The 26,664-nt window shown below is 40.4% G+C and overlaps 1 protein-coding gene across 7 annotated transcripts; it reads left to right on the top strand.

Moving 5' to 3' along the window:
• The first annotated feature begins 559 nt into the window (after nucleotides 1-559).
• Nucleotides 560-25,760, top strand: LOC131225188 (uncharacterized). Of its 7 annotated transcripts, none has more exons than XM_058220662.1 (6): nucleotides 560-639; nucleotides 12,351-12,428; nucleotides 13,014-13,105; nucleotides 13,224-13,308; nucleotides 13,397-13,446; nucleotides 25,229-25,760. In XM_058220662.1, exons 2-6 carry the CDS (start codon nucleotides 12,373-12,375, stop codon nucleotides 25,324-25,326), a joined length of 381 nt encoding a protein of 126 aa, XP_058076645.1. In that variant the 5' UTR covers nucleotides 560-639; nucleotides 12,351-12,372; the 3' UTR covers nucleotides 25,327-25,760. The 7 variants fall into 7 exon arrangements, with proteins under 7 accessions (XP_058076645.1, XP_058076641.1, XP_058076644.1 ...); XM_058220658.1 differs by having other exon boundaries at nucleotides 566-639; nucleotides 13,014-13,113; XM_058220661.1 differs by lacking the exon at nucleotides 560-639 and adding an exon at nucleotides 3,990-7,165.
• The last annotated feature ends 904 nt before the right edge of the window (nucleotides 25,761-26,664 follow it).

The following is a 26,664-nucleotide window of genomic DNA, read 5'->3' as shown; positions in this document are numbered from 1 at the left end:
ACATCTGGCTTCATAGACATCCGTACTGACTTCACTTTGTGGGGCCCACCGTGATGTATGTGTTTTATCCACTCGGTCCATCCATTTTTACTGATCATATTAGTGCATGATACCAAAAAAATGAGGCAGATTCAATGCTCAAGTGGATCACACCAAAGGAAACGGTAGGGATTGAACATTTACCGTTGAAAACTTCATAGGGTCCACAAAAGTTTTGGATAAGATGATATTTGGGTTTTCCTTTCATCCAGTCCTGCATAAGTACGGATGACCTTATCAACATGGCAAATCAACATTATGGTGGGCCCTAAGAAGTTTTCAACGGTGGGTATCATTAATCCGACTATTTCCTTTGGTACGGTCTACTTTAGCTTTTCATCTGCCTCGTTTTTGGGCTCATGCCTTGAATGATCTGACAAAACGTAAGGACGGCGTGGATAAAATACATAAACCAAGGTGGGCCCCACAGAGTCTGGTAATCAGGGACATCCCCACGAACAGGGTCTCCAGGCAATCCGCTTGCTGGCGTATCAAGCGTCATGTATTCGTCCGACTAGAGATTAAGAGAGACTTCGATCTCAGAGCTCTAATTCCCACAGAATGGTCTTGCCAGTAATGAACGCTCCGAATACCATGCACGTAAGTATTCTTTGATTCTCCAGGAAGCTTCCTGTCAAAGATTTTTTTTTTTTTCCTTTTGGGTTTCTTGCTGATTATACTAGAAATTAAGCTGAAATCATGAAATGTGTTATTATTATTTTTGGGTATTTTATTAGTCTATACAAATTCAAGTAAAATTGTGATTTTGCATGGGGGCAACCGTGATGTATTTGTTTATATACATTGTTCATCTCTTTTTTCATATCATGTTAAGGTATTGGCTCAAAAATGAGACAAATACAACGCTCTAGTGAATCATACCAAATAATAAGCTTGGGTTGCATTAAATGCGCAAAGTATTAAGGGGCCCTGTAATTTGATGTAATTATATGTATTTTCATGTAATTTCTTTCAATTCAGCATTAAATGCATACATCAACAGCACCACGTGTGTTTGAAAATGAAGAGGAGTTGCCCCAATCAAATTTTATAATAATTTGAAGCCAAAGCTTGGTGGGACCAACCATGATATGTGTTGTATGATGTATCCACTCTATCCTTTCATTAGTACAAATCATTTTAGGGCATGAGTCCAAAAATGAGATAAATTCAAAGATCAAGTGGACCACCCTATATAAAATACTAGAGATTGAATGTTAACCATTTAAATTTTCTCCCCGTAGTGTCGTCCACTTGAGCTTTGGATATGTCTAATTTTGGAGGCATAACCTCGGATGATCTGGCCAAATGAATGGATGGATAAAACTTATACGTAATGGTGGGATCCACGGAGTACATCTCCTTTTCTGTACCTAAAAGTTCCTGATCCGTGTATCATGTAGTTAATGTTTAAAAAGTGTAAAATAGACTGCAAATCCCCTGAAATATGTCAAACCAAACAGACCCTAAATGTAAGTTGAATTAAATGCAATAGTCATCTTTGTTATGGTCCACTAGAGTGTTGGATTTGCCTCATTTTTTTGCCCACACCTTAATATGATATGAGAAAATGAATGGACGACGTGGATAAATAGATACATCATGGTGGGCCCTCGCACGAATTTAGTCGGATGCTTACAGGTCTGACCAGGGTTCGGACACAATCCTCTTCTGGTGAACATGGCTGTAATTGAGGGGGACCAAGCTCTGAATCATGGTTTTAAAACTTTTGAGTCTTAGACGAGCTTTGTGAGACTCTTCTAAGTTGACTTGGACTCAATTAGACCGATCGGGTTTAATACAATGAGTTACTCGCAACTTGGTTGAGTCAGACTAAATATGATGTAAGCCCATGGCCCCCAATACGTGGTGATTTTAGGTTGCTTGTTGCAAGATTTGTGGCCTAAATGTGGTAAAAGACATTTACCATTTTATAAGATAGGCTGATGTGAAATGATTGGAGATTTTGGGGGTATTTAGTAGATTTGTTTTTGGTATTTTAGGCTAAATTTTTATTGGTGAGATTTTTTTATTTTATTTTTATATCTTAAATAAATTATAGATTGATTTGAAATCAATCTAATAGTTGGGGATCTTTCTTAAAGATTCATAGGGATTGTCTTTAGGGTGGTCTAAGTAGGCAGGGCATTATAGATTTGTGGGTTTGTGAGTTTTGTTAAGCATTGTAAGAGAAGTACGAATATCAACGAAGTGATTTCTCCCTCTCTACTCAAACATTCTTTTGTGTGTAATCTGTTAATATCTTTATGATTCGGGTTTCGAGATTTTATTGGCCTGATAGCCTGACTGCATTATTTTTGGTATAAGAGCAGGTGGGTAGGGGTGGTCTAGGAGGTAGGATATTCTATATTTGTGAGTTCGTGAATTTTCTCAAATATTGTAAGAGAAGAACAAATACCACTGTAGTGGTTTCTCCCTCTCTACTCATTCTTTAATCCAACTGATCCATACCTTATAGAGCGAGTTGATCAACTCATCCACACGGTGAGCAATCTTAATAATCAAGTGGGAGAACTCCAATGTGGGGTGAATTTGAAGACTAAAGGAAATGTCAAGATCATAACCAATAAACGGTGACCCCGGCCAATGAAAACACCAATAATGGAATCTTTTGTTTTTTGCAATGTGATGGAGAACCTGGAATTAAGGTGGAATTTTTTAAAATTCCATGGTCATTTGCAAGTTAATGCCCAATGGTTGGCTAAGCAAAGTACAAGAGGTTTTTGAGAACAAGGAAATTACAAGACAATCGGAAAGTTAAATTAGTAGCAATGAAGTTTTTTGGTCACATGAAAAAAGTAAATTCATTGGAAAAGATGAGAAAAAAATTAAAATGGAAGTTTCTTCTCGTGAGTTCTGCCAGCGAACTCTATCAAAAATGTCATAATTTAAAGGGAATAAATAGGTGAATGAATACATTGAGGAATTCCATACCTTAATATTACAAATAAGGTTTTGCGAGTATGAAGACCAAAAGATTTCAAGATATCTTAATGGTCTTAGCCTGGTTATAAAGAATGAATTTGTTTTCAAAGATGTATTCAAAATGCCGAAGGCATAAACATTATGTTCAAAGCCGATGGTATAAATAATTAGAGACTTGCGAGAGGATTTAATGCCCAACAAGAACCATCATCAATGATAAAGTAGCAAGTTAATCCTCAAGGCCTCCCATAGGTCGAGGGATGATGGGCTAATATTCAACAATAAAGCCAAGCCCCAATATAGAAGGAAGTGGTTATGGACAATGATCTAGCACACCCTAAATGAGAGAAAATAATACTCTTTTTGCATGCTTTAAGGGCATGTTTGATAGTGAGTAATACCTTGTAGTCAAAATGAAATAAGTAATTATTATAAATTACTTTATTGGTCTTTTTGCATTAGCTATATTTGACTGTAATGATGGTTTGAGTGACCTTTTCTACTAAGCTGGTGTAGGAGAATGTGTGTCCTGCTGACGGGAGCCTGTTCAAGGGAGGGGCTTCTCTTTTGCCACGTAACATAGCCGACGTCAGTTTGGTTTTTAATTCACCGTGCCTCAGTGTGAGATCTCTTCCCCCGCCACTCGACTAGAGCTGTTTTATTCAAGCAGCACTTGTCTCCAAAATTCCTACTCTTTTTATTTAAGTTATTCCTTTCCTCTTTTACTTCTCACCAAAAGCCCGCGCCATTCTTTTGCTCTAGCGTTTCCCAAAGCCTTCTTCCTTTGTTAACATCTGGTAGAGAAGCTATATCCCTAGTTACCCACTAAGGATCTAGACTTCAACAGCGGGCTGGTGGTGAGAGCAAGGCTTGAAGAGGAGATTGTAGTCCATTCAAAGGAAAGGTTGCTTGAAGGGATGGACAAGATGATTGGGCATTTGGGGACAAGATCGAGGGAGTGTTAGAGGTCTCACCTCTTCAGATGGCCAATGTTGGAAGTGGATGGCTACTACGCTCTGTTCTCATTAGTCAAAGCCAAAGGAAGTCCTCTTCCTCGAGCATCTCCCCTGAGGAAGACTCAACTATCTCTTAGAGGCTAAAAAGAGTTGGTAAGTCTTGCTTCAAATGTCCATTTTCTTCTTAAGGAGCAAGTTCCAGGGGGCAGGAAGGGAAGAAGGGGAAGATTTGTGCCCAAATGAAAATCGTTTGTTGGAACTTAAGTTGGTTGAGATGCTCGCAAAAGGGGCTTAAAATCAAGGATGTTTGCAAAAGGTCGAAGCCTCAAGTGGTATGTTTTCAGGAAACCAAATTGCAGGTTATCGACATGCCAATCATGGATTCTTTATGGGGGAGTTTCTTCAAAAGACTGGTTGATTATCGAGTCCACAGGGTCTGTTGGTGGTATTCTGATTGTGTGGGACACTAATTTTTGGACTAAGAATCCTCATGGGTGGTTCCTTTTCTCTGTCAGTGGTTCTTTCTGATGTTTCCTCCAGTTTCAAGTGGTGTATTACCTTAGTTTATGGGGTCGAATCTTGCGGTGAGAAGGTATGAGTTCTCAGCAAAGCTTGATAGGATGTGGGGTATGTTCGATTGTCTGTAGTGTATTGGAGGGGATTTCAACGTGACCAGATTCTCATTCAAGAAGTCAAGCAATGGAAGAATTATTCATAGCATGGAGTTCTCAGCTTGGGTTGGCAGACATAGTCTGGTGGATGTTCTTGATGTCTAATGGGAAATCTTCCTGGTCTAACTGGCAAGTTTCTCCAGTCATTTCTAGGTTGGACAGGTTTTGCTTTCTGTGGAGTGGGTGGAGAAATTCCCTTTGGCCACTTTGAGTGGGTTGCCTAATCCCGCCTCTAACCATTGGCCCATTTTGCTAGAAACTAAGGCAGAAAGTTGGGGGGCCTAAAACTTTCTATTTCAAACTATCGTGGTTGGAAGTTGAATGTTTCACCGTTTGCCTTAAAGATTGGTGGAAGTCCTTCGATGTTGAGGGCTACATAGGGTTCCATTTCTATCAGAAGTTGAAGCTTTTGAAAAAGAAAACTCTTGTCATGGAAAAAGGAATTTTTAGGGAAGCGTGAGTAGGAAGGAAATGGATTATTTGCTTAGGGGAATTCATGCCCTAGATCTTAAGGCAGAAAATGAGGTCATGTTAGAGGATGAGAGGGCCAGTAGAATTAGATTGGTTCAAGACAACTCAAGTCATCTGAAGGAAGAAATAAAATGGAAGCGGTGTTCGAGGGCCACCGGGTTAAATGCGGGTGACAAAAAAACCAAGTTTTCCCACTGCATTGCCAGTGTGTGGCTGAGATGCAACAAGATAGGCAATATTATTGTGGACGGCAAAATAATAGATGAAAGAGTTCAGGTGTGCAACACAGTGGTTGACTTCTATAAATCTCTTCTTATGGATGAGAGATCGGATAGACCTGCAGTGGATAATTTGGAGATTGGTAGCCTTTACGATGTTGACACGGATTCGTTCAAGAGGCTGTTTTTGGAAGAAGTAAAGACCACGGTTGATTTTTTAGGGCAGGGATAAAGCTCTTGGCCACGATGGCTTCCCATTAGCCTTTTATCAGGGATTTTGGGAGGTAATTAAAGAGGATGTCATGAGCTTCATGGTTGAATTTTACAATAGAGGTCACTTGTCGAAGGAGTTAGGCGCATCCTTTATTGCCATTATCCTAAGATTATAGGAGCAAAACGCTTGAAAGACTTTAGTCCGATAAGCTTTATTGGTGGGTCGTATAAGATCTTAGCAAAATCGTTAGCTTCAAGATTCCGAGCGGTCTTGGCAACAACCATTTCCAAGAATTGAGGGGCATTCATCAAAGGAAGACATTATGGATATTGTTATTATTGCGCATGAATGTGTTGGTTCTCGACATAGGGATGAAGGTGGCAGTATTGTGTGTAGGCTAAACTTGGAAAAAGCGTACGATCACCTGGACTAGACATTTTTGGACTATATGCTCAGGTGCATGGGATGTGGGCCAAAGTGGAGAGGTTGAATCAAAGAACGCGTTAGTTCTCCTTCCTTCTCTATTTTGGGGAACGGTTCCCTGAAAGGCTTCTTCAAGCTATCACGTGGAATTAGGCAAGGAGACCCTCTTTCCTCCTACTTGTTTGCAGTGATGGTTGAAGCTTTGGGTAGGATGTTGGCGAAGGTCAAGAAGTTGGCCTCTTCAAAGGGTTTAGCATGGATAGGGTGAATCCTCCCATTTCTCACTTGCAGCTCACTGATAATACTCTTCTATTTTGCAAAGTGGAAGAAAGGATGGTAGAAAATTTGAGGATGCTAAAAAAATTGGAAGTGTGTGTGTCTAAAAAGGAGGTCGCCCACTTGGCTAGGGTCTTTGGGTGTTGAGTGGGAACCTTCCCTTCAACATACCTTGGGCTTTAGTTTTGCATTGGGAAACCGACAAAGCACTTATGGAATGCAGTTGTTGAGCAATTTGAAAGGAAGAGTCAATATTTATCTTTGGGCGGTCAAATAATGGTTATCGAGTCAGGTTTTTTTTTTTTTTTGAAAGATAACAAAAGTATATTATAAACAAGCACCAAAAAAGGCAATGAACTATACAAAGAAAGGGCTTGCAACCACCCAAGCTAATTACATAATGTAAGAATAATCAATCCCCCCCCACCCCCCACCAAAAAAAAAAAAAAAACACGAGGCCCATTCAACCACAAGGCCCCTTGCTTTCGACACAACCCATCCCATAGAGTGGCTCGAGTTCCTAAAACATTTACTGTTCCTTTCTTCACAAATAACCCAAAGCCCCGCCAAAAGACACAGGTTCCAAGGGATTTTCAATTCCTCTTTGAGATCCACCCCATGCCAAGACAAAATGGATAAATCAATGGAGATCAGGCAGGCCCAAGTAACCTGGAACATGGATAGGATACTATTCCACAAAAGGCAAGCTACCCAGCAATGCAGAAAGAGATGCCTTATTGATTCGGCATTTTCCATACACATCAAACATACATTTGGGAGAACTATTCCCCGCTTCTTGAGGCTATCAACTGTCAAAACTTTGCCGCGACCAACAAGCCACGCAAATGCCGCAACTCTCGGGGGAGCTCCATAGAAACAAATAAACTTAGTAGCAGCCACGAGCTTGGAGTATCTTGTAGAAAGATAAGGAGAGACAATTCCTCTTATCAAGTCAGTTTTATCTAACTTGTCCTTGTATTTCATGTCCCTTTTTCGGTATTCTATTTGACTATTTTTGTTCCGGCTAGAATAGAGAAGATAAGGAGAGGCTTTCTGTGGCAAGGGTTGGAGGATAGGAAGAAATTTCAGTTGTTGGGATGGGTGATGTGAATTCACATCTCATATGCGGTACTATGGGCCCCCCCCTAAAGTTGCAGCCTTCGGTGGGTTGGTCCGAGAAAGAGAGCTCTGATCATAAATAACCTTCAAGAAAGAACTATGATTCTTCCCAATGTCTATGCAATGTGCATGAAGGATGCAGAGTCAATCAACCATCTCTTCATTCATTGTACATTTATTTCGGAGTTGTGGAGCAAGCTTATTAACTCTTTCAGATTGTCTTGGGTTATGCCAGACTTTTTTGAGGCCTTCCTCTCAGGTTGGCATGGTGTGAATATCGGGAAACAGAAGGCTATTTGGAGACTGACTATCCTGGCTACCTGGTGGGCAATTTGGGTTGAGAGAAACGGGAGATGCTTTCAAAATGTCTCCAGTAGAGGGGAGGCATGCTATTTAGGGTGAAATCCTTGTTTTGGAATGGTCTTCATGTATAAAGTTCTTAAAATTTTGTAATTTTGCTTTTTGGCTCTTTCTGTATTTAGTTGCACCTGTTTGGTGTTTTCTCAATAAAGTTACTGTTACCCTTCTTTTTTTTTAAAAAAAAAAGGTGTATCTGTGGTATACCTGTCTGCTTCACTTATCTTCAAAGCCTCGTCAATTATCATTTCCAGATAAACTTGATATTTCCAGTGATTCAAAACTTCAGTATGGAACATACCAAGTGTCCAAGATTTGTATAAGTTCCTTTTCTCTTAGTATTAATAAAAGTTCTAGTGGTTAGGGACCTGCCTCGGATGTATCCATGTCTGGTTTCTACTATGAAATTGTCTTTTTCGATGATTATTTCATGAAAGTTGGGATGTGAAACGGATTGTTTATCTCATGAAATGTTGGGATGAGATCACATTAATTGTTAAAATCTTTGATAAGATTGTCCAAACTTAATTATTATTTTTGGTTCTGAAAATGCTTGGGACTATTTGTACTGTTAGTTACGGAGTTATTTTGTCGAACGTGGTATAGAATCCCAAACCTCTTGTACTCACACGCGACAACAAAATTGGGCAGCATAACAGAATAATTATAATCCATTAGGCCACTAGGACCATTATGATAGGGATGAAGGTGCCTAAAGTATATTGAAACAAAGCAGTTCTTACTGCAACCTGAATGATTAGCTTGATGCCATCTTCTATCCTTGATGGCAGTTATCCTCTTAGAATTTTGAGGCCTGGTATTCCTTTCTTTTTAGCCCCTCCAAAGGTATTCGGTTGTGTTTTCTTTGTTCATGTGCTTGGGCCTTCAAGAAATAAATCGGGACCTCAAGCCATAAAGTGTTTGTTTTTATAACATTCTAACTCTCAACTCTCAAAAGGGGTATGTGTTATTGTCTCATGACAAGAAAACTTTGACCATGTTACTTTCTTCAAGGACGCATCTTGGGTCGATAATTCATGAGAATGGAGAGATTGAGAAGAGGATTTTGCCCATATAATTCAAGCAGGGTGGAGGAAATGGAGATGTGCCTCTAGAGTTTTATGTGATTGTTGGGTACCACTCAAACTGAAGGGAAATTTTATAGGTTGGCTATAAGACCAGACATGCTTTATGGAACAAAATGTTGGGCAGTTAAGGAACAACATGGTCATATGATGAGTGTAGCTGACATGAGGATGTTGAGATGGAGAATTAGAAATGAATGCATTTGAGGGAATTTAGGAGTAGCACCAATAGGTAACAAGATGAGGGAAAGTAGACTTAGATGATTTGGGCATGTGCAATTGAAATTAAGAACTGCACCAGCTAGGGGTGAATTGGAACAAGTTAAAGGCTCTTAAAGGGCAAGTGGAGGGCCCAAAAGGATGTGGGTGGAGGTTGTAAGGAAAGATTTGATGATGTATGGTCTAACTGAAGCCATGGCCCTTGATAGAGTGAAATGGCGGAGAAGGATTCATGTAGCCAACACCAGTTAGCTGGGATAAGGCTTACATGATTATGATGATGAGAGTGACCTTCAAGAATCCACCCTACTTCTCTTCATAGAGCAACACTGTTTCTCGTACTCCTGTGATGATCCAATTCATTTTCCATGGTAATTGATTGTCCAAGTGAATCCGTTCAGGAGGAGCCTAAACCTGGTGAGAAGTATTTGAAGGTGTACACATGGAGAGAGGACAAGTATGGGTCTTCTGAAACTGTTGTTGGCCAGGCCTCGTCCTTCGACTTGCCAATTGCCTTCATTCCCTTTTCTCCCTCACCTAATTTACCTATTGCATTTTGGAAAGTGTAATAATCATGTACTTCCCATCTAATAAGCAACTTGTCTTCTTATAAATCTCTTTCATTCCTTTCATGTGTATCTTTCTTCTCTTTCTTTTGTTTTTGTTCCTCCATGGTTGTGGATGGCCTGGCACATCCACATCGGAAAGCTGCCATGATGAAAGAGATGACAGCCTTGGAGGTAGACTGCAAGTGGGTTTAAAACTACCTGATGGTTTAATAGAAAGATACAAAGCTTTTCTTGTGGCTAAGGGGCTCACTTAACAACATGGGATTGATAATCAAGAGAGTTTGCTCCTATTGCCAACTTAAACTTACTGGGGGTTCTCAGTAGCTATCAACTGCAAATGGCTATTAGTTAGACATGAAGAATGTTTTTCTTCGTGGCGATCTTCAAGAGGAGGTATATGGATCTGTCACCCGGTTTAGCAATTTATAGCTTGAAGCAGTGACTTTCAGCATGTTTTGACATGATCAGTACTGTCATTTCTCAGGTTGGATTCCAGCAGAGTACTTCAGATCATTTTATGTTCATGAAAAGGAACCACAGTTTTGTCATCATTATCATAGTATGTCATTAGTATGCCCTTACTGGTGATAGAGACCATCAGATACGTTAAATCCTTCCCATGTAGGATCTTAATATTAAAGATCTTTGACTCTTAGAATCCTTCCTAGGAATTGAACTTGCAAGTCAAAACAAGGAAGTTATATATCTGAAGGAAGAACTCCACTCCCTGATCTTGTTATTGATACATTCATGTTAGGTTCTATACAGCAGAGCTCAAATTGAAGTTAATCATCATCTCATCTGCACAATCAACAGTTTGCGGTTCTCAGTGATCTTTTTCTTTATCAATACCTCGTGGGCAAACTCATTAACACAGTGGTTAGTTGCCCAAACGTTCCATGCATTGTTAGTGTGACTAGTCAATTTTTTCATGCTTTGTGTTATCATCATCTTGAGGTTATCCGATGCATCCTATGCTATCTGAAATCTGCCTCAAGAAAAAGATTGATATATTATAATTACAGTCATCTAACCATGAGTGAGTTCTTTGATGCAAATTGAGTTGGATATTCTAATTTGAGTTGCCTATCAGTGGTTTTTGCACCTTTGTTGGTGACAATATGATTATTTGGAAAAGTAAAAAAAGTGAAGTGTGGTCGCTCTCACCATCTTGAGGCTGCTGATCACTTTCTTCTCTATTTGGAATCTACCCCAAGTGTTCCTGTATTTTAATCATGGTCATCCAAACTTAAGGTACTGTGATGCATATGGGCTGGATCTCCTAATGGTTACATTTGTTAGTAGCAATCAGTTACTTGGAGAAGTAAAAGAGTAGAGTGTTGTTGCTCTTTCCTCCACTGAATCTAAATATAGCAGTGGCACTTGCTACATGTGAACTTATGTGGCTTCACTCTTATCTTCAAGAAAAGGGGTTAAATGTTTCATGCCGACTCACATTGTGACAGTCAAGCTGCCATTCACATAACTTCAAATCTTGTCATCATTGAACAAACAAAGCATATTGAAGTTCTCTCTCACTTTGTAAGAGAGCAGATGGTCTCAAAATAGTCTATTGCACCCCCTTTTTCTTCATATAATCAGTTGGTTGATATTATCACCAAGGTTTCCAGTTGTACTTGTCTTTGTGATACTTTGGACATGTTGGGCATGTCTCGTCCTATTCTTCAGCTTGAAGGGGAGTGTAGAGAATATGGAATAGTTAAAGACTTACGAGTATTGTATGTTTCCCTTTCCTGTTGTGTTCATATGCTGAGGGTGTTGGCTCTATTGGCTTGTGTGATTCTAGTGAAGCTAATGAAGCATCGGCTAAGGTACTTAGCATATTGGTTTAAAATATCATCCAATACAACTCTTTTTCACCCAAGTCGTATCGGTTTTAGTCAGGGCTGGGATGAGTCACCTGACTGAATGGACCAAAACAAAATTAGCTGGGCGAATTGTACTGGCTGTCCCCAGGAACTGCTATTTAAAACCATGCTTTGGTGTGTCTTGTGGAGCTTATACACATCTCTTTTGGAGCCATTGGTGATACACGATGATTCACGAATGAGCGTACACTAGGGGTCTATGTCCTTGGAGGCTCACAAATTAGATTGAGGAGAGGGGACGTGTGGGGTTGACCTTATTGGTTCTAACAAACAAGGAGTAGCACAGTTGATTCCGTAACAAAGAAGTGTGTAGATAGGAGTGCCTTCACTGTTGGGGATATGTTCCCACCCCCCCCACCCCACCCGTTTTTTTTCTCGGTTATAAATTGTTCCACCATTCAGAAAAAATATAAAAAATGAATGAATGAATGGAACACCACACGTCCAACAACTCATTCTCTTCAGTGATAGTGGCTGAAAAACACGTGGTTAGTAGATTCTCAGCTTTATGATTATTTTCTTCCCCCTTGGTTTCCTTACCAACTCACCATGAACCTCAAGAGGGAGGTTCTTGCTACAAAGTCCTTACGTACATGCAAGTGCATTTCTTGTTTAAATGTGCATCATGCTACCGTGAACTGATGTGGGCCATTCCACTGGAACTAATTGCGAGACTGTTGATTTAATAGATTGTCAACCTTATGATCATATTCTTGTCAACTCTCTATGGAATTATGTCATCCTATTGATGCTTTGTGCATACTCCTGCAATGGTTGTAGGCCTTCTACTATGTTTCCTATTAATGTTTCTAACTTCTCTTGCATTGGGCAGCTTTCTTCGCAGTATATACTGCAGCTAATGGCCGTGATTTTTGTCTCACTGGTTTCATTGTTTCAGCTCGTTAAGGTCTACCTCTTGAATGATGGGAAATGGGATGACAAGGGAACTGGTCGTGCTACTGTTGATTATTTGGCGGTCTGTCTTTTTTTTCCTGAGAAGTTGCCTTATCTGCCTGTTTTCTCTTTCGTTCTCACTGGTATCTGATGTTTTGAACTTCCAATGCCCCATTTAACTATCTTATTGGATATCCTCTTTTATGAACTGTCTCATGAGATTCAACTGGATCTTCCAATCAATATCATCTTGTAAAGATTTGACCACTCTGCCCTGAGAGCTATCTCTACACTATGAATGTTGGTGCACGTAATATTTTGCTACGAGTCATGAAATATGCATTCTAGTCGTTGACTAACTTGTATAATTAAAGGATTTTAAATTTATGGTTTTTGTATTTGAATTTCTTCCTCCCACCTTCATCTCTGCTTCTTTCCAGTTTGATCACTGAGTTGGATTTCATGATTATTTTATGCTATTTGGGGGTCTCTTGGTAACCACGTCGCACTGCAGTTGCGAACTAGTAATGCTTTCTAGGTGTCGTTTTTGAGCTATCTGAGAGTATTATCTGGCTTTAGTAATTACAGTAAGATACTTTAATCTCATAGCATATTTTCATTTCCTATATCTTGAATCTTGGTCTGGTTATAAATATTTGATTCATAGAGATCAGAAGATCTTGCTTTGTTTGTTATTGATGAAGAAGATAGCGAAATGCTACTCCTGCACCGTATCTCTTCGGATGATATCTATCAAAGGCAAGAAGGTATTTTCATGTATTTATCTGCAGTGTAGATATTTAATATACTGCTTATCAGTTCTTTGTCGGGTTTGAGTTACCTTAGCAATTATGGGTCCATTTCTTGAATTTTGCAGACAAAATCATTTCTTGGCAAGATCCTGAATTGTCTACTGAATTAGCTCTTAGTTTTCAAGAGGTTACAGGTTGCTCTTATATTTGGTAAGCTTACACTCCTTGTAATCTCTGGTGCATTGTAAGTTTATTGAACATGATGTCTTATTTCTTATTTTGTTGTGGCCCCTCATAGGGATCACTTCCGCTCTGTGCAGAGGAACCAGCAGTATAGAGCTCTTAATAGTAAGTATTTATTTAAACTTCATGTTGTTTTTGTACCAGGTAACTGAAATGAGGGGGCTGAGATGGATGATTGGGAAGATGAGGAAGGGTAGGATTAGAAATGAATAGAGCAGCACCTATAGGTAATAAAGATGTGGGAAACTAGACTTAAGATGATTCTGTCACGTGCATACGAAACTATGCTCATTCGGAGTGAGTTGGTTCAATTTGAAGGTTCTAAAAGGGCCAGTGAGGGCCCAAAAGGACGTAGGTGGAGATAGTAAGAAAAGACTTGATGATAGGGTTGCAAATTTGGTGGGTTGGGTTAGGTCAAGGGACAACCAGAACTGACTTGGCCTCAAGACTGCCCAACCTGGAACTGGACCTGACTCGAATTCCAACCCGAACCTAACCTGAACCCAACCTAAATGCCTTTCTTTCTTTATTTCTTTCTTTCTTTTTTGAAAGATTATAGCTTTATTAGGCCAAGGCTAAAAAAGCAACAAAGGGAAAGAACAACGAAAAAGAAAAGAAAAGGGAAAGAAAAATATTTTTTTTAAAAAAACTAAAATGCTAAAAACTAGAAATACAACACCAACAACCCGAAGGCTAGAAGAAAACCCAAAAAACAAACCCAACCCCAAAAGCCAAGGAACCCAATCCCTGAACAAAAGGACCTAACTAAAAACCCCAGCAGAGGAGAAACTTCTATTTTGGAAGCACTGGTTATTTCTTTCTTCCCGAATAGCCCAAACAACCCTCCATTTCTTCCTCCCGAAATCTCCCCTATCACCAGCATTGCCACAAGACTAGGAGGCCAGCAATGCCGGGAGGCATGACCCAGGAAGGCCAAGGACACCAAACCAATCAACTGTCCAAAGAGAAAGGACTACAGAGAAATAAGTGATCGATTGTCTCCGCATCTTGCATACATAATAGGAAAACATTAGGCATAGTCATTCCACTTTGCGAAGATTATCAACTGTTACCACTCAACTCCTCCCAACAAGCCATGCAAAAGTCGCAATTTTGGGAGGGAGACTGTAGGACCAGATGTAGCTCGTATGATAGCAGTTGCTTAAAGTAATGGACTTAGAAAGGATGCCATAGAAGGATCAGACCAAGAAGGCACTCGACGCATTGAGCAGCCAAATCAATGAGTCTTCTTCCTCCGGAGAAGGAAGGATACCTTGCAATCGAGACAGACGATTAGTAAAGCCAATATCTCTTCCTCTCGAAGATTCCTCCTAAATGGAGGGAGCCAAATCCCATTCTCGCCTATGCCTGAGAAGCATGAGGCCACGAAAATATTCACATAAGGGTTGAGGGTGGCTAGCTTAGTAAAGGTAGATCATAAGAAACAGTCTCCACACCACATGTCCACCCAAAATCTTATTCTAACACCATTACCCACAAAGAACCCAAAACCTTCCAACACAGAGGGAGCCACTGGAACAATTCCTTTCCAAACATACGATGCTTAGTACAGTGAGGAATTTACATACTATATTTGGCAGAGGTAACAGTTCTCTAAAGACTAGACCTCTCCTTTCCAAATCTCCACATCCATTTGCCCAGAAGCGCAAAATCAACCAAATCTAAGAGTTTGATACCTTCCCCCCTTCTGAATAGAGAGAACACATACATCATGGTGTGCCCCACAAAGTCCTGCCACCACAGAGGTTGGTGTTGACAAGGTCAACACGCAATCCACCTCCCAGTTGAGTTGTTGGAACGATCTTGTAGTCAAAAGCTTTATGAGGTCCAAAGAGATTCCCACTCCGTCCAACAATTTTTGCAAGACCACAATAGGATAGGATTCTAAAAATCAAGCAAATCCAAAACTCATCTGGGCGACACCACACAAAACATTAGGGATTAACTCCCAATATTGGAAACTTTGTGAGGGCCACAAGTTTTGTATGAGGATGATACTTGTGACCAGTGTTCAAAATATCGGTAGTATCGCGTTACATGCTACATCCTTGGGATATCAATTATCGCACATGATATATTGTTTGTATCAGGTAATTTATCGCACTTTTTGCGAAACATGGGGAAACATTTTGAAAATGGTTGAACTTTTCAATGAAACTTCATGGATTGTTAAAAAAGACTTTAACACAAACTTTTAAATCATAACATCTCAAAAAAGACGTGCATATAATAGGTTTCCTTTCTATAGAGTCCTAAGTTATACGTTGTCTGACTAAATAGTGCAACTATATTCAAATTGAATGCATAACATTTAGAGTGTTTGTGATGATCATTTCATCAAACACTCCTAAATACTTTGAAATCAGTCTCAATTGACAGGACAGCTGGTTGAAGGACAATTTTGAAAAAAATATATTTTATTAATTTTTAATTAAAAATGATTTTTATTTTTCGAAAATTGAGGACTTAACAAATATGTAGATCAGCCCTCATAAATGCTTGATTTCATGTTTGGAGTTCAACATCACGAGCAATTTGGGAGAAATTGGGAAAATTTTGAATTTTTCCCAATTTTTCCTAAATCGGACCACCTATACTCAAATTTCGTAATTAGTCTCAATTCACCACTGCTTGAAGGAAATTTTTGAAAAAAAAAAAGATGGAGAATATGAAGAACCAATGGATATTGAAATCAAAGCTCCAACTCCATGATTTTTCATGCAAAACATGAAGAACCAATGGATTTGTAACCATTAAACATTGATTTAACATAATTTCAATAAAAAAAGGACCGGAAATTGAAAGTGCTCACGGGATTGAACATGTGATATATCGACACTACGTGTGTATTTCGTATCGCACAGGTGGGATACAAGATATATCGTAGGATGTATCGGCCAATATCGTCAATATTAAAACATTGCTTGTGACTACTATTTATCTAAGTGGTAATAACCTTATGAATGGTTTGGATAACATATCAACATCATGGTCGGCTCCACGAAAGTTTCAACCTTGACTCACGTAATCTAGTGCCCTTTAATAGCTACCATTCAAATTTAAAAGTCAAATGTTAGAGTCATCGAGATAATTTATATACGATAGGAAAAAAAAAAAAAAACTACCTAATTAATATGGATTTGTCGAGGGCTCAAGTGTTGTGATGTTTATGTAAAATCTATCCCGACCATCAGGTGTACCATCCAATGTTATTAGGCCAAGGGCCCAAACATCAGCTCCATCTATGATTTCGGTGGATCACGTGGTTGGAAACAATATACAGGGCAATGCTCACCCTCCCAACTATTTCTATTAATGGAGCCCACGTGAGTCACAGATGTGTATGATTTTTGAGCCACATGCCTAAATTTTTTGTTGGAATCTAATGGTTAGAATGGATTTCATAGTGTTATCATGGTGAGCCCTGTAAAAATCAAGGTGGAAATCTCTCTCCCAATTGGTTTTTTTTTTTGTGTGGCCCACCAGAATCATAGTGGGCCCTTTTTTTGTCTCTAGGCCTAATATGAGACTAAAATCTAATGCTCGGAGTGGATCTTGCGTAAACATCACATGCGCCCTCTTAGAATTAAGAGCAATGTCCCATGCAATTTCGGTTTTGTTTTCCTCAGTATCTCTGAGGGGTTGTTTGGTGCGTGGTATTAGATGGGATTTAGCTGTATGGAATTGCATTTGGTCCCATGCAAATTCCATCCGATGTTTGGAAATAAGAGGAATGATTGGATTAATCCCGTTAACATATATTCCTGAGCCAATGGTGGATACTATAGGATTTCTTATGGATTTCTAAATCCACTACATCTGTGGTCCCCAGGCAGATGCGTGTGTTTTATCCACGTCGGCCATCCATATGTGCCCTTTACATGTGACATTCAAGTTGCATGTGTGTACAAGTGACCAGCATCATTTATGAAATGTTATCCTTTGATTACAATTCCATGTTCCACTAAACACATGCTTCCCTTAATATGACATATTTCCCAAGGGAAGAATTTGATCCCAAACGTGTGATTGGACGGTGAAAATACCATTGTATTTCCAAACATGCAATCATTGCGCAATAATGATGTTAATTCTATCTAATGCAATTCCATACCATTTAAACCCGTAGACCAAACATGCCCTGCATAATATCTACACAGTTGGAGAGGGAGGGCGGTGAGGATTTCTTGCGGGGCCCACCATGATGTGTATGTGAAATTCACTTCGATCATTAGATGAGTAATCCCATTTTAGGCCTAGAGCCAAAACGTTATGGTGACTCGTGATTCATGTGGGCCACATTGAAGAAAGCAGTTGGAGAGAGATGCGTACCCTTGATTTTTACAAGGCCCACCATGATGATTATGTGAAATCCACTCCAACCATTAGATGCCACATCAAAATTTAGGCTTGGGGCCTAAAATCAAGTCCATTTGTGATTCAGGCAAGCCATATCAATGGAAGTAGTTTGGATGGCGATCGTTGCCTTTTACACTCTTTCCAATCATGTGGTCCACCAAAATCACAGATGGCAGTGACAGTTGGTCCCTTGACCTAACATGAGGTGACACGCTTGGTGGGCAGGATGGATTTTACATGAACATCACGGTGGGGCCCACCCAAGCAACTAACCCATTTGATCGGACGCCCAATAACCGGTCATTTAAAAAAAGTACTGAAATATAAGTTCCATGCAAATTAAGTTGTATTTGGGAGATTTCCTGCCGGATATCACGTGGATATAACACAAACATCATGGTGAGCCCCACCAAAGCTTTGGGCTACCCTGGTTTACCCTGGGTTAGAGGTAACTCACGTCCACATTGATAATGCCTCCATGATTGCGACTCATGATGATTATTCCAAGTTGTGTCCCCACCCAATGGCCCCACTTATTAAGAAAGTCTAATGATCTGAACTCTGCACATGCTTATCACTAGTGATTTCTGCCCAGTGCTCTGAATGTGAAAGTGAAGAAATTCAATCAAGCGCAGGTAAACGACAGGAGTAACTATGACTCTCTTAAGGTAAATGAGATTCCCATTGTCCTTGTTTACTATCCAACGAAACCATAGCCAAGGGAACGGGCCTGGTAGAATCAGCGGGGAAAGAAGACCTTGTTGAGATTGACTCTAGTCCGACTTTGTGAAATGACTTGAGAGGTAATCTATCTCCTTACAGTCAAGCTTAATTGATGATTAAAAAAACTCTTATTTTTATGGTTGATTGTGTAAACAGTGAAAAAACAGAGAGGAGCTGAAAGATTTTCTGTGTTTGAGACAACCCATAGGGGTTGAATATATAGAGATTACAGTCATCTATACAAGGAAAATAATAAAATCAGAATCCTCTACCTGTGGAAACAAACTATACAAGGCATATAAGGTATACAAGGTATACAAGGCATGTGAGCCTGTCTAACATCCCCACTCAAACTAATGCTGGTCATCGACAAGTAATAGTTTGCCAATTAGAAATGAGTGACATGCAGAAGTGAGAGACTTAGTGAGAATGTCGGCAATCTGGTCATGGGATGCAACATGTGGAAGAGAAATGAGCCCAGACTGAAATTTCTCGCAGATAAAGTGACAGTCAACTTCAATATGCTTCGTTTGTTCATGAAAAACCGGGTTAGAGGCAATCTAAATGGCACTTAGATTATCGACATGGAGTGGATTAGGATTCTGCAGAGAAATGCCCAAGTCGGAAAGAAGTCCACGTAACCAGACAAGCTCACTACACGCAGTGGACATCGCCCGATACTTGGCTTCTGTGCTCAATTTGGAAACGGTGGCCTGCTTCTTACACTTCCAAGAGATGAGAGAAGTGCCGAAAAAAACACAGTAGCCAATGGTAGATTTTCGTGTGAGAGCTCAACTAATCCAATCAGCATCCGAATAAGCACGAAAGTCCAGAGTCACCGTAGAGGAGAAGAACAGTGATCGATCTAGAGTTCCACGTAGGTACCGTAGGATGCGCAATACCGCAGTCATATGAAGAGTCCGAGGAGTAGAAACAAACTGACTAATGACTTGGACAGCGTAGGCAATATCAGGGTGAGTCATAGTTAAGTAAACCAGACTCTCAACCAAACGGCGGTATAAGTCGGGCTGCGCAAGGAGATCACTATCATCACGGCCATATTGAATGTTAAGTTCTAAGTGAGTCTGAACTGTCTTCTGATCCGTCAATGATGACAAGGTGAGAAGATCCTTGGTCTATTTACGCTGGTTGACCAGGATCCCGCGTTTAGAACGTAAAATTTCAAGCCTAAGAAAGTATGTTAGATGGCCGTTGCAGAACTTCCTTTAAAGTCGAGATGCCAGTAACATCGCTACCAGTCATAAGTAGGTCATCAACATAGACAAGAATAATGACAATTCCGCAAGTAGTGGTGCGCAAAAATAAGGATGGGTCATGACTACTTTGAGTAAAGCCAGCACCTGTAACAACATCGTGAAAGCGTTGGAACCATGCCCGAGGTGCCTGTTTGAGGCCATACAGGGCTTTCTTTAGGCGACATACCTTATTGTCAAGAATTAAAGAGCCTGGATGAGGTTTCAAATATACTATTTCTTGGAGGTCTCCATGAAGAAAAGCATTTTTTACATCCATCTGAGCAAGTGGCCAAGAGCGAACGGAAGATATTGCCAGAGGAGTACGAACAGTTTTCATCTTGGCCACGGGAGCAAATGTCTCATCATAATCAATTTCGTATTCCTATTTGTTTCCCTGAGCAATGAGCCGAGCCTTTTATCGATCCAATGATCCATCAGACTTGAGCTTGACAGAATAAATTCATTTGCTACCAATTAGTTGTTGGTCAGTGAGTCGAGTGACAATATCCCACATATGGTTATCATCCAATACCGCAAGTTCTTCTAACATAGCCTTCTTCCAATAATCATGAGTGGCTGCCTGAGTATATGAAGTAGGAATAGAGACAGTATCCAGAGTAGCATTCATGGCAGACATAGAGCATATCAAGCGATCAGGCTCTCGATTTACACGAGCGAAACGACGTATCGAGGTAGGTTCAGGATCTGCAACAGGTACAGTAGGTTCGGGTTGATTAATAGGTGGTGAATCTGTACGTGGTCGACACGAGTAAACCTGCAACAGACGAGGGAGAGTACTCGAGGCAAAAGGAATATCAGGAAAGGTGGTTAGACCAGGAGAGTTTAGGGCATGCGGAGGAGGAAGAGATGAATGAAAGGCAATATGTTTAAGAAAAACAACATGTCGTGAAACCCGAACACGACGAGAAACCGGATCATAACATTGAAAACCCTTCTGAGTTTCTCCAAATCCCAAGTACATACATTTGATCGATTTTGGAGATAGTTTGTTACACTCACGTGAAGCCAGGTGAACATAACAGACGCAACCAAAAACATGAAATGTGGAATATGCAGGAGGTAAGTCGGTGAGAACAAAGTATGGAAATTTACTGTTCAGAACGTTGGTTAACATCTGGTTAATCAAGTAGACTGAATGTAACATTGCTTCCGCCCAGCAAAAACGAAGAACACTCATAGCTGTCATCAGGGTGTTGGCAGTTTCAACAATATGACAATTTTTTCGTTCAGCCACCCCATTCTGTTGTGGAGTATCAGAACAGGTGGTCTGATGAATAATCCCATGACCCTGAAGAAATGTACAAAAATCTGTTGAGAGATATTCCCCCCTGAGTCAGAGCGGAGAGTTTGAACTAGAACCCAAAATTGACTCTCCACCATAAAGTGAAATATCTTGATTTTTTTAAGAACCTGTGACTTCGAGTGCAGAAAGAAAATCTAGGTGTAACATGTGAAATCATCAATGAATATAATATAGCATCGTAACCCAGAGAGAGACATAATTGGTGAAGAACCCCAGACATCCATATGCACTAGTTCAAATATAGAAGATGATTTTGTAGTACTTAGAGAGGAATACACTTACTTTTTGAAAGACAACAAGATGAACAAGAGTAATCCATATCTTTTTTATTAAGAGAAACGTCCCTAACATGCCAGAAGAAAATAACTGAATTAACTGATCGGACTATGGATGACCCAGGCGAAAGTGCCACAGTTTCCACAATTTATTTGCCGACCAAATATCTGATGAAGATGGAGAAAAGAAACAACGAGTCGGAGTGACAGGTGGATCAAAGTCAAGCACGTACAGACGACCATGCCACCTACCCATCCCAAGTACCTTTCCCGTTGCCAGATCCTGCACAAAACAACAGTTGGGAAGAAATATAACTAAGCAGTTATTGGATGTGAGTTGACCAACTGAAATTAAATTAGAGGAGAGGTTAGGGACCTGAAACACATCATGAAGGATGAACTGGCGATTGACAGAAGGAGAGAAAGTCAATGATCCAATGGACTAAATGGGTAGTCTAGTGCCATCCGCAGTAGAAATAGCATGATTTCCGGTGTAGGGACGAATGTCACGAAGATGGGATACAGTACCAGTCATATGATTGGAAGCACCCGAATCAAAGAACCATGTATAAGATGGGGATATACCTGACATACTGGACGCAGAAAGGGCCTGAATGATTTACTAGAGCATCGCAGGAGTCAAAGGTGATGAAAGACCTTCAGTAGAAACAGTGGATGCAGTATCACTAGCAGACGGCTTGGAAGAAATAGTGACAGCAGTATCAGAAAGTGCACGACCACGGCCGAAAGAAGATGCATAGGCACGTGTATGGCAGTCCTGAGTACCATGACCAATCCGTCGACAATAAACGTACCATTCTTTGCATTGAGCAACGACATGACCCACCTTGTTGCAGCCGCGACAAGTCAAAGGAGTGGAACCACAGGTTGGTGTAGTGGTGGACACAGCAAGCACCATATCAGATGATCCCGGAGTTGAGGAAGGAAGAGAGAGAACTTTCAATCGTTGTTCCTCAGCCAATAAATCATTAATAATCGAATTCAATGAATGAGTAGGGCTACGGTTCAAGAAAGCAGCCCGACAATGCTCAAATTCCAGACGCAGCTTCATAAGAAACTGTCGAACTTGCGCACTCTTGCGCATAGTTTGGAATATCTTAAAGTCATGAGAAAATGTTGGATCCATCATAACCATCTCTGTCCAAATTGTGACAATTTTGGAGTAAAATGATTGAATACTATTGTCACCCTGAGTAAGGTTAACGAGATCCTGTTCCAGGTGATATAACCGGGCCGCATTACTCTATTGATAAATTGTTTGGAGATGCTCCCACATTGCCTTAGCAGTGCGATGAGGTGTGAGGCCAACAGCAATGGACCGATCGACCGAATCGAGAATCCAGGTAATAATCCGTCCATTGTTCATTTCTCAATCAGCTAATTTGTCGGCATCTGTGGAAGTGGGGATAGTAACAGATTCATCAATTAGTCCCCACAAACCACAACCCTTGAGGAAGTTCTGAAAATGGATGGCCCATAGAGAATAGTTGGTGCCATCAAAACTACAACGTGGGGCCTCTGTACGTGATGAGTTCTTGTCCATTGATCTGAAGTAATGTAAAGCACGCAAAAAGTCGCAACAGAAGAAGGTTTTAGATGTACCTTGCAGCAGGAGATACCCAAGGGATTGCAGTTTCTGGATCTGGCGTAATAGCAACATCAACAGGGGTCGCTGGATCTAGAAAATCTAGATCTGGAACAACAACAGGGGTTGCTGGATCTGGAACGAAGTTCGGCAACAACAACAGATCAGAGAGCAGAGGGGCGTGCAGTAGGGGTGGTCGGACGAGCAGGGGCGACGCTATAGGGGTGGTCGGACTAGCAGGTGCGGTTGGACGACGCTGTAGAGGTGGCCGGACGCAGCAGAGATGAGGGCCGGACGCAGCAGAGATGGTGGCCGGACGCAAGGATGGTCGGATCCGACAGGTGGTGCCAGTTTTGGATCAGTGAAGCTCTGGTACCATATAAACAGTGAAAAAACAAAGAGGAGCTGAAAGATTTTCTGTATTTGAGACAACCCAAAGGGGTTGAATATATAGAGATTACAGTCATCTATACAAGGAAAATAATAAAATCAAAATCCTCTACTTATGGAAATGAACTATACAAGGTATACTAACTATACAAGGTATACAAGGCATGTGAGCCTGTCTAACAGATTGCAATCCATTTAAAATTCTTTTTATAGATGGGATGTTCAAAATCATCCTAATTTTATTATGGTCGCCCATATAGCGTAAGGTCTAGTAAATGGATAGTTTCCGTCGTAGATTGCTCAGCATGTAGGCTCTAATGGCAGGTCCCGCCATGGAACATGGAAAATCTGATATGTTATTTTTAAAAATCTAGTTCTAATATGAAAAATGCTCCCATGCTATTGGAGCACCATAATTTATAGTGCTCCTATTGTATCTATTTTCTTGGACAGTCAAATCGACTGATCTGAAATGTCCATTCAGTCTAGGACGCTCTTCACAGGCTACCATGCAAAAATAGCACTAATAGGATGATCCAATCCATCCTTTCTTCTTGGGGTATTACTTTCTATAGCCATCCATTTTCCAAGCATCAATCGGATGGTTACGGTGTTGCCAAACAAAAGCAATTCTTTAGAAAGATAGCCCCTAACAAATAGATGGATCATACTGTTGGTTGGACCTGTTTTTGTATACTCGATCTTGACCATCCATGTTACAGGCACTAATCAAATGGTTAATGCTTATCAAATCACTGTGATGTTTTCATAATAGCCTATGAAATGTGTTTTGGACATGTTCTGGAAGAGGAACCTCCCTGCCAAAGGAAATCTCACCGGAGTTTGCCAACTGGGGAGAGAACTGATTTTGAGCATTGAAAGAGGGATGTATGGTATATTTATTGACCTTCAAACTTCATACCACCTTAGACTGGATATAGTTATGCTCAGGAAATCAACCATAGAATCTTTAGCTTCACAAAATAAAAGGGTGTAATCAATGAATTAGAGATGTTAGATGCTATTGGGGAAATTATCAACCGAAAACCCATTGAAAAGCCCAACCTCTTAACCCATAATTAGCATTCTACTTGGAACTTTTGAAACCAAAATGACAGGAAAAGGGGACAGGGGATGTCCTTGCTGGAGACCCCGGTGGCCCTAAAAAAACCAAAGGGGAATCCATTAATAATCATCGAAAAATTAACAGAGGCGACACACGAATGAATCCATGATCTCCACTTTAGGCCAAAACCCATACAAGACATCATATAGTCTAAAAAGGCCCAGTCTACATGACCTCTCTCGAAATCAAGCTTACAGAGGACACCTAGTCTTTTGTAAGCGCTACCGATCAAACTAATAAGACAAAGTCTTTCAAGCATCCAACTCCCTCCAGCTTAGGAATGAGGGCAATGAACAAAACTTAGGAGACCCTCAATCAATAAATAGGCCCACTAATCTTTAATCAAAGAGGGGAAACCCTCCACTTCAAGCCAAAACTGCTCGAAAATGAAGGGTTTCGGGCACCAATTAATTTCATTAGTTCTAAAAAACTGGGTAGTGATCAGAGATTGGTTTGGGGAGGCCTCTTTGCTGAGTAAGGGGAAATTGGGAAATCCAACCTAGTGAAACTAGAAACCTATCCAACGAGGACATGGTGGGGGGCGATCTACCATTAGAACACGTAAACTTAACATTCCCCATCAGAAGGTCCAACTCATGTTTCCCAACCCAATTCGAAAAATTACACATGCTGGAGGACACCCGATTCTCAAAGGATTTCTCGAAGGCAAACTAGACAACATTGAAATCAACACACATCACGGTGGGGCCCACACAGCTCGACCTCATTGGAAGTTCCCATGAGGTTGACCTTATAGTACCCTGATGTCACCTACACATATTATCTTGTGATGGGACTTTGCTGTAGATCTGGAGAATGGTCGATGTCCAGCATCAGAGACTCCAGAGACATCGATGGCGTCACAGACTCGTAGTAACTCTCCTCCAAGCTTGGGTCTCCAGTAAACTACACCTATCTGTTGACCTTCCACAGAACCAAAAAGGGTAATGATGTACTGCAAAGCTAATAATGTGCATGTGGATAGCTTGAGAACTCTTCTACCTGATTCAAGGCTGTTGAACCTGAATCTCGTTAATTCAACCTTTGTTGCTTTCAAGGCTGTTGAACTTGAATATCGTTCGTCTAAATAATGTAATTTTGCTTGACTCCGAAAATTAGTCACAACAGGTCAGTATTTGTTGTTCTTGATTTTGTTGAGCACCTAAATATGTCAACTGATGTAGCCCACTCCCATATTGAATTTGATAGTTTTGCTTGTTTTTTGGAAATTGTTTCTGTGATGAATGTTACAACAATTCGCAGGTGAAGAATTCTATATATCACTGTCACCATAGGCAGGTGGAAATATTTTTGTTTAGTAAAAGAGGAAAACTTTTGACACTCTGGCCAAGTGTGATGGATGATACACGGGCAATTAGATCTTACTTTGAAATTGCATGCATGGTATACAACTCAAACTGAATTGTGGGTCCCAGCTTGGATGTATTGTGGCCCAAAGATTATGCTTGTCTAGTTATCCCTATTGGATTGGAGGACATTTGCTGGATGGGTTAAAAAATGGAAAATATCCAGTGGTCCTATTTCAACAAATCATGTTCTAGGGTTGTTCAACTGGTCTTACTTTTATATTGATTTAGCGATGGTTAGTTCCGCAGCTTCTTTGTTTTGCTTGGGGTTGTGTGGTCAATGTAGCAGGTGAACAAGCAATGAGTCTCGTTGCATGGGACTCCCACATGATCTATACCGCGTGCTATTGGGTGGTTCGAGACTGACTAGTGAGCCATTGCATGGAATGTCATTTGTTCAGATACTCCATGTTAACTTAGTTTTAATTTTAATTTTGATTTTTTTTCTCATATGCTTCTTTGAAACTTGTGCCATATGAAAAGTGGAGTTGAATTGTGGTTTATATAGGATATTTCCTATATAACTACTGTGTAAGATTCCACTAAGTATATGCCAAAAACAAGCAGGAAAAAAGGAGCCCACCCGAGTTGCTTACAAAGAATCAAGTTTGCCCCGACGACACTAGAACCTACGGGCAGGGCATTTTCGGGGAGTAGCCCGCTTCTTCAGAAACTTCCTGGCACATACATTAAGGGAGCCATTGAAAGGTGACTGAAACACCAGAAACGGGGACTACCCGAGCTAATGATAGAGGCAAGAACACTTTCCGGCCAGGTCCCATTGATTGATCATAAGGTCTTGACCCAGAAGCTCCTATTAGTCATTGCATTGGAACTATTCATTTTATTAATTGCATACTTAATCTCCTCCTATAA

The sequence above is a fragment of the Magnolia sinica genome, chromosome 14, assembly GCF_029962835.1.
Source record: "Magnolia sinica isolate HGM2019 chromosome 14, MsV1, whole genome shotgun sequence".
NCBI classification, from domain to species: domain Eukaryota; kingdom Viridiplantae; phylum Streptophyta; class Magnoliopsida; order Magnoliales; family Magnoliaceae; genus Magnolia; species Magnolia sinica.
This window is presented reverse-complemented; position numbering and strand designations above follow the sequence as displayed.